Below are 8,663 nucleotides of genomic sequence, written 5' to 3'. Positions count from 1 at the left end.
CGAAAGCTGTTAAAATGTAAAACTGTATCAAATCTTTGAGTATTTGACAGATCCAAAGCCCTAGATTCTATCCTCATCAGTGAGAGTGAGGGCAGGACTAAAAATCTGGTTATTTTTGTTTGGTTTTTTTTTTTACACACACATATTTCTCGAGTGTACATATACATGAGTCCTTCTATTTGTGGGTCCCAGGAACTGAACCTGAAACCAGGTCTGCAGACTTGTTGGCGAAGCACCTTTGCTGGCCAAATACCTCTTTTGCTCCTTATAGACAAAGTGTGACATGAATTCACACATGTTGCACAGGCTGTCCTCAAACTTTAGATAGCAGAGGATGACTTTCAACATCTAACCTACCTTCACTTCCCAAGTGCTGGAATAATAGGGTGACTAAACCCAATCTATGGCGTTGTGCATTTTAGAAAGCACTCAACCTACTCTGTACAACCTTGGCTTCCTTTTAGTTTTCTGATACAAGAATAACTACATAGCCCTGGCTGGCTTGGGACTCATAGGGATCCTTCTACTTCATTCTCTCTATGCTGGGATTAGATATGAACCACCATGCACAGAGTGGTTTTCTTTATATAGCCTATGGCTCTTGATTAAAATTTACAATTGCACTTGAAGAAAAGAAATCCATCTCCTCAGGAATCTACTTTCTAAGGCAGCCTTGCTGGTCATTCAGACTTTACAAAGACATTCTGCACAATTTTTGTTCTAACACATACCAGTCTTTTCGCATGTACTTATATAAACTACCTAGCCCACTCTTACAGCTCTTCTTGCCTCCAAACACTGATATCAGGCTCCCTAAGCCATGTATCAGATGTTAATATCCTTCGAAGCCCTTGCTAGATTCATGAGTTTCCTTTCCTCCATATTGCCTAGTACTACTTCCAGATTGAAGTCTTTTTATTTTGGTCTGCTGGTGGCGTGGAATAATGCCAACAATGCTAATATTTTACTTATTTTTACAAGCGAAGGGCAGAATTGTATCCAATACTGAAAAAGCAAGAAGACACACCTCCTACTACCAGACAGACTTCACTGACTTGGTTAAGAAACTTCCATGGGCTGATGCACGCCTTTAAGGTAGTGCTCAAAGGCACAGGCAGTTAGACCTGAGAACCACGGCAGCCAGCTCCACATAGAGACTCGACTAAGAAGAAAAAGAGAGAAAACTTCCAGGGTTGGGCACACTTGTAATCCCAGAACTCAAAATGTAGTGGTGGGGCTGGAGAGAGGGGTGCTCTCCCAGAGGACCTGTGTTCTATCCCTAGCAGCGACATAAAAGCTGACTATCACTGTCTAACTCTAGTCACCAGGGATCTGACTCCCTCTCTGGCCTTGGTGGTTACTGGTGCCTTGGTGCACACATATGCATAGATACATGTCAGAAAAATACTAATACACACATTGTTTTTTAATCTTTGAAGAATTCAGAATATTTTTAAAAGGGGCCACAATTAGTAGAGTTTTTCCAACGAATGCTGACCTTCGTAGGAGTCTTTCACAGCTTCTCTTCCCCAACACCCTGCGGCTGATGGCACAGTTCGATGGCTACAATGAGGGCTTAAGAAAGTTCTCAAGAATGCCAGGCAGTGGTGGCCCACACCTTTAATCCCAGCACTTGGGAGCCAGAGGCAGGCAGATTTCTGAGTTCAAGGCCAGCCTGGTCTACAGAGTGAGTTCCAGGACAGCCAGGGCCACACAGAGAAACCGTCTCAAAAAAAACAAAAACAAACAAACAAACAAAAAAAGCTCTCAAGAGGCCTTTTACTACCAACGGTACTTATTACCTTTCCCCCATCTTTTCCTCCAACAACACACAAAATGAACTTTCAAGTCATTGTATCTTTAATAATCTGGCAGCAAGTCAAAACATAAAAAAAATTGTTCCTTTTACGGGCGAGGCCCATCAATATAGACTCATTCACGTAGTGAGTAAGACAGCATTCTAAACAGCATGGGAAGGCTTCAAGGCTTACAGTGCGTTTGGTTGCTGATAATCGGCCGGGGGACTAGCAGCACAAGAGATTAACGAGCCCTCAGAGGACAGGACGCGGTTGCTGGGTCATGAGCACCTTGAAGCGTTTCTTGATGGTGATTCGGTGTCTTGAGTATTTGTCATCTGGGGAGAACCGAGCAGGATGGGCAGAGCAAGTCTGTTGTCCCATGGGGTCAAATTTCTGCTCAAGGGAAAAAAAATAAAATGATCTCAATATATGAATGGTATGATAGGAAGGGGACAAGAAAATGGGAAACCTGAGACCGGGAGACGCGATGGTCAGAAGCCACAGCCTCCATCTACCACGTTTTGGTTCCGACATGGCTCCACTCACTAGGCTGCGCAGGCCGGTTCCAACCGTTCCTCCCATCTAAATTTCTAATCCTTTTGATATACAGTTGTTTCCTCCCCTTACCTTCAGGGTGTAGACGCGATCGCCCTGCTCATTGAGGTAATACTGGAGAAACATGACTGCCCCACAGCAGAAAGACACCTTTCCGTTTACCGCCAGCCGCGTTTGCCCCGAGTGAGCCGCCTCAATCCCGTGCGCCAATATCCTTCCTCTCTGAACGGAAGTCTCTACGCGGCATGCTGGGAAATGTAGTCCATTTCTTCGGTCAGCTCCAGGTGACCAGAAGGGGGCATAGTAGAGCAAGTCTTGCTTGGCCTTGGGTTCCAACTAGCAGCAACCTTGCAAAGTTATTAAGATCCATGAAATTGCCCACTGTGTGCCAGGCACTGCTAGGGATTAGGGAGTAAGGATGGATGTGGGTTGAATGTTGACATATCATTCATTGTTGATAGCAGTCCTATCTTTAATTTCAAATTGCACACCCATTTCAGAGGCACTAGTTTTCTAGATCCTGGAGAAACAAGGGCTCCAGGATTTTCAACCTCCTATATCCTAGGGAAGAAGTTAAGTTTTTTTTTTTTTTTTTATCCCACTTTTTACATCCGGTCTCCCGCCCTATTTCAAAATATTGGCGGCAAAGAGTGCATGATGGGTATTGGATATTATGCAAAGCGAAAAGAACGTTAAGGTTTTCTTATGAACTGGCGGCTTTTGTTTTAGAGGTCGAACCAAGATTCAAACTCGGGACCGGATCACAAATTCAGCTCTTTCTTATTTGGTGAGTAGCGGATAATAGCACAATAAGGTATCCCTTCTCGGAGTATTTCCAGATATTTTAAAAGACTGAAAAGTCTCATAAGAGTCTAGTTTAAAGAATTAAAAACTAAAACCAAGATATTGCAAAATGATCATTGCAGCACTATTTCTAGTGGCAAAAATATAGTAGCATACTAAATTTGTAGCCAGAAACGCCGTGATTTTTTTTAAAAAGTAATGAATATAGATGGTTTGCCCGCCGTTGCATAAAATATATTTAAAAAACCAGGGAGCGAAACACGTGCTTATAACCCCAGAAGTCCGGATGCTGAAACGGAAGAGTCTCTAACATCCAAGAGGTCCAAGGCCTGCCTGGACAGTATTCTAAACAGTGAGACTCTGTTTTTAACCGAGAAACAAACAAACAAAAGTGGTTGTGTGTGTGTGTGTGTGTGTGTGTGTGTGTTCGGGAATTTGCCAGCGGAGGTGGGAATGTACAACAAAAAGTTAATATTGGTATCTTCTGGAGGACTTGGTACAGGAAAATGAAAGAGAAGAGTGCTTACTGACATATGGTTTATTTTGCTGGATTTTTGTTTGTTCTGTGTAGGTTTTGATGTTATTGTTGTTGAATGCTTTAATACACACACACACACACACACACACTGAATTTTAGTTGTTTTCACACTCCTATCTGTCTTTCTTAACCTCCTTGGACTCCCCCTCAAAACTTTTCTTAGTTTGACTTTTGATTCGTGCTAATGTATTAATTTAAAAATTAAAAAGTAATTTAATTGAAAAAAACTTTATGGTAATTTTAAGGCAAGGGTTGTGGACTCAAGGGGCTAAGATAAGAGAGTCTTAGATTTCAGTCTAGGCTACATAGCCAGACTGTCTCAAAAAATCCAAAAAGCTCAGTGGTTAAGAATATTTGACTCCTTTGCAGAGGACCTATCTTCAGGTGCCAGCACCCACATAGCAACTCGTAACTGGTTCCAACTCCAGTTCTAGATGCTCTGACTCCCTCTTCTGGCTTCTGCGGGCACCAGGCATGCACCCATCACAGTCATACATTCAGGCAAACATTCATACACATAAAACAAAATGACATAAACCCTTTAAAAACTATTAAAGATTTTTTTCTTTTCTTTTATTTTTAAGGTGAAGGTCTTTAATACCAGTTCTCAGGAGGTAGAGGCAGACAAATCTTTGCTGAGTTCCTACCCAGCTAGGGCTAAAGAGTGAGATCCTGTCTTAAAAATAATCAATTAAGTAAAATCTTTTTTAATTTAGTTAAGTTTTTTCAGCAAATGGAAAAGAGGCTGTGGCTTCCATGAATTGCAGAGGTGTTGTGATGGGACTGTTTGGGTATTACAGAGAGAACTTTTCTTTTCAGAGTTAGTCCCACTTTGTAGCCCAGGCTTTTCTCAAACTCTTACCTCCTGAGTCCTAGGATTGTGTGTGTGTGTGTGTGTGTGTGTGTGTGTGTGTCGGCTTTTCAGGAAAGTGGCGCTCAGCCCACAGCAGTTGAACACTTTGGATCATCTGAGACACTTCAATGCCAAGCATTCAGTTTTGTTTTTTGGGTTTGTTTGTTTGTTTGTTTTAAATTCTCGAGTATACAAACTGCATTCTGAATCTGGCTCAGAAAATAGAGTCATCACTGAAACAAGCTAAAGGTCCACCACGATTCAATATTCAGGTGCAGAACTGGAGAAAGGGTGGGGCTCAGGATTAGATGTATTGTTGAAGAATAGAATGAGAAGCCAACAGTGAAAACCACAGTGTAATGCTGGGAATCTGAGAGACGGTGTGCAAACTGTCCTAAAGGAGGACACCCGATAATTATGCTACCAAATTCACAGAGGGGCTATCTAATTTTTTCTTACTTGCTTGAGTAACATCTCCCCATTATCACTAGACAATATCTTTTCCCCTCCCCCGATACAGAATGCCAGAGTCCAAGATTCTAATTCTGTTTGACTCTCAGTCTTTAGCCTATCTTCCTTGGATATCATCTGTTGGAGCTAGGTTATTGCCTGGATCCTGGACCCAACTGTTTCATTCTGGAGCCTTCCAGACTGCCACTGTTGGTGTGCCTAAACTTCAGATTATGGCATCAGATGGAAGTAAGACTAGATATAGTGGAATGTGGGGTATCTGCCACCTGGGGTGTCACATTTAGCACTTTACCTAGGGACAAATCAACCTATAAGGATTTGAGGAATTAGACCCCACACAGGTATTAGGGAGCCCAGGGAAATAGATTTTTACCATTAAGAATGGGGAGGAGCATCCTTGGAAATGAACCAAAGTATGTCAGAAGTAACACACTGAATATTGGGACTGGATAACAATTACCAATGTGATTCCCAGGAAGAGGAACCACTTTAACATGCTTGGGGTGGAAACAGAGGTTTATGTATTAGTGTAAGTTATGTTGCCAGGGTTTCAGGGGAAGAGTCATGATCCTTGTCTTCCAACCTGCTCTAGAACTTCACCATGGAGAAGTCAGGGCCAACTCTCTTGATCTTTCAAGGAAAAGTAGGCTGAAGGATGGAATTGGGCCAGGTCTATTAGCCTTACTCAGAAAGCTAAAACTCTGCGGGGTTATTCACTTATGAGCCAGTGAACAGAGCTAGAGATTTTGTAAAATTGCTTGTTCCCAGGGTCTGACGGCTCCTTCTAACAGAGGTGGTACTTGTCAGTTCAGGCAGCAGGCTTTTTTTTTTCTTTTTTTCTTTCACTGTAATTTATTATGCATATAACTGGAAGTTGAGAAGTTTAAGGTCAAGTTTCCATCTAATTAGTGTTCTGGAGAGCAGAATTCCGTTTCTGAGCACATGTTTTCCTCTCTCTCTCTCTCTCTCTCTCTCTCTCTCTCTCTCTCTCTCTTTCTGTGTGCACGTGCGAATATTTGTTTAATGAAATTGAATCTGGGACCTTGCATCTGCTAGGCCAGCATTCTGTGAGCCAAATCTGTAGCGCCCATTTCACTTTTTAGTTTGAGGCAAGGTCTCGTAAAGTTGCTCAGGCTGCCCTTGAATTCTCTCTGTAACCCAAGCTGGCTTTGAACTTGTGATCATCCTCCAGAGTGGTTGTATTTACAAACCTTCATTTATTTTTTAAGTAAATATATTAATTTTTTTGTTAGGGGCAATCTTTCTTGATTTCAGGCTGCAGGAGATAGGCTATCTTAGCGACAGACGGTGAGATGCTCAGGTTTCCTACCTATTGTAGAGCTCAGATCTTAGGGACAGTTTTACTGTGTGCAGAACTTGGTGGTATAACCTGGCCTTCTGGTGTATGGTTCAGATGCATATGAACATTGGGTTGTTCCTATTTCACTCATGTCTCCTTTATGGTCAGAAAGTGGAATCTGAGTGTTACTGGTCTGTCAGTGGAATAATTTATTTTTTTAAGATAGGAAGAAGTATTGCATGAAATTAGGCCAATTGGGCTCTGTTTTTATCATTAAAAGTCATGTGGGATGCAGCAGGCCCGGTTTAATGAAGCACATTTGTGTGCTTCTCAGCCTGCTTTGCCTGACCAGCATCCACATAGCTGGTCCCTAGCAGGAGCTATGTTCTAGACTTCTTTCTTCCTTAGCTCCAGTGCTTGCTTCTCCATGAGCCCTAAACTTCTGCTGGTTAAGAAGCAGAACCACAGATAGTCTGTGCTACCAAATTCCAACTCGTCCATAGTTGAAACTGAAAGCACTGGACATCGCCTTCTCTCCAAGGTCCTCCCCTCATTTGATGACGTTTAATGACGTTCCTGGGAACCAAGAGTCTAGACTACCATATTCTGTCCTGGGAATTGTGCTTCTGTGGCTAGTGACAGGAGCCATAGAGCAGTTGGGATCAGTGGCTTCCCTGTCTTGTAGAGTATGTAGGGTTAGTAAATGTCCATGTATGTTGAGTGGGGCTATTTCTGGAGAAATGAGCTTATGAGTCCTACAGTCATTGAGCCTGTTCAAAAACTGCATCTTCTGTTATTTGAGGAGATTATTAGGAGCAAGAGGTGTAGGAAAAGAAGGAGAGGGCTAGACCAATGTTTGTGAAACCGTCTCCTTCTCAACTGTCCCATGGATGCTTCTCAAGAGCCTGGAATTTTCCCTGTACTCAGCATGCTTGCAAACTGCTTTTCCTGCAGAACAGCTGTCAGTCTTACTTCACATCTTCTTGACCTGCCCATGGAACTGGCAGGGGAGTTCTTCAGGAGTGTTTTGAGAGAGGCTATTAGAGGCAGGGATGGCTTGAGCTTGTTCTTCTTGGAAGATGCAGGTCTATGTGTCTCTTTGAAAGGGAGGAACTTCTCTAGCCCAGGGGTAAAGGACTACTTGAGAGGCATTTACAAATACACCCATCCATGTCCCTTCCTTCACACATTGAAAGTCACTGCTCTAACCCCATAGGGACTAAAACAAAGTCAAGTGGCCTAACTTCTCATCTTCTTCCTACCTCCCTCTCTTCTTTGTCTCAACAGCCTCTCCATTACCAGGACCAGATATGGCCATGAAACCTGGTGCTGGCCTGTCCCCTTTCAGTGCGCTTCCCTTTGCCCCACCTCCTCCTGTTCCACCAGACCAACCCCTCTGGGAGCCATCACCACAGCCCCCTATACCTCCTGTCTTCTCTCCAGGCAATCCTCTGCTCCTTTCTGCTTTCCCCAGCCCATTGTTGGTGACAGGAGAAGGAGGCCCTGGCCCCAGTGTGGCTGGAACTAGCCAGGTCATTGTCAAAGTCAAGACAGACGTGGGGCCAGCTGAGTCCTCTCAAACTCAGAACCTTATAGTTACTCAGACAGCTCTAAACTGGATTCCCTCAGGTGCTCCTTGTGGGAGCCAGGAGGGGCCTCCTCCTCTGTATGTGACAGCCTCTAATGTGAAGACCATCCTGCCTGCTGTGGCTGTTGGAGTGAGCCAGGAGGGCCCTGCGGGGCTTCCTCTGCAGGTTCTCCCACCAGCTGCCCAACTGGCTCCCATTGTGCCCCTGGAAAAGCCCTGGCCAGGAACACAAGCAACAACCATGGAAGGAGGTCCCATGGCTGCCCGGAAGCCCTCTCAAGGTGACCTTGCCTATGCTTCCAAGGGTGTTTATGAGAACTATCGTCGCTGGCAGCACTACAAAGTCTTGGCCCGGACTCACCTATCCCAGAGTCCTGATGCAGAAGCTCTTTCTTGCTTTCTTATGTAAGTGGGGGTGGGGAGTATCCAAGGTTGACTTTTTTTTCTAGGGCTTTTAGAGGGGACTCTAGGATAGAAACGGAGGTTTTGGTTACTCCAGAATTCTTGAAGGCAGTTGTGAGAGTGAAAAAACACTGTTAAGAGAATGAAAAACAGTGCTACGTTCTTCCCAGCTTATAAGAAACGTTCAGGTACCATTTCTCAAAGACTACCTACAATTCTGTGAAATCAGGCAAGCATTTTATGGTAATCCTGAGAAGACTGAAGGGCTTCCTGTCATAAAACAGGAAGCAGAGATAGACATGTAGGTCCCTGACTCCAAATGTCAGGGCCCTGCCTGCCTGCCCTCTGACTCT

At 43.9% G+C, this 8,663-nt stretch overlaps 1 protein-coding gene across 1 annotated transcript; it reads right to left on the bottom strand.

The window, feature by feature from the left end:
* Positions 1 to 1,839: 1,839 nt before the first annotated feature.
* LOC114616632 (H/ACA ribonucleoprotein complex subunit 3) lies at positions 1,840 to 2,557 on the bottom strand. The gene is made up of 2 exons (XM_028762061.1): positions 2,427 to 2,557; positions 1,840 to 2,192 (listed from the first exon to the last, which is right to left on the bottom strand). The coding sequence occupies exons 1-2, from the start codon at positions 2,478 to 2,480 to the stop codon at positions 2,052 to 2,054; spliced, it is 195 nt and encodes a 64-aa protein (XP_028617894.1). The 5' UTR covers positions 2,481 to 2,557; the 3' UTR covers positions 1,840 to 2,051.
* Positions 2,558 to 8,663: the final 6,106 nt, after the last annotated feature.

Source organism: Grammomys surdaster, unplaced genomic scaffold (genome assembly GCF_004785775.1).
Source record: "Grammomys surdaster isolate TR1022 unplaced genomic scaffold, NIH_TR_1.0 332765, whole genome shotgun sequence".
Lineage (NCBI taxonomy): Eukaryota > Metazoa > Chordata > Mammalia > Rodentia > Muridae > Grammomys > Grammomys surdaster.
The sequence above is the reverse complement of the archived record's forward strand: the minus strand, read 5'-3'. Positions and strand labels throughout refer to the sequence as shown.

Bases quoted from the DNA above. Each gene is read 5' to 3' on its own strand.
- LOC114616632 (XM_028762061.1), bottom strand. From the start codon at position 2,480: ATGTTTCTCCAGTATTACCTCAATGAGCAGGGCGATCGCGTCTACACC. The intron at 2,193-2,426 runs GTAAGGGGAGGA...TCCCTTGAGCAG, and splicing joins ATCGCGTCTACACCCTGAAG to AAATTTGACCCCATGGGACA.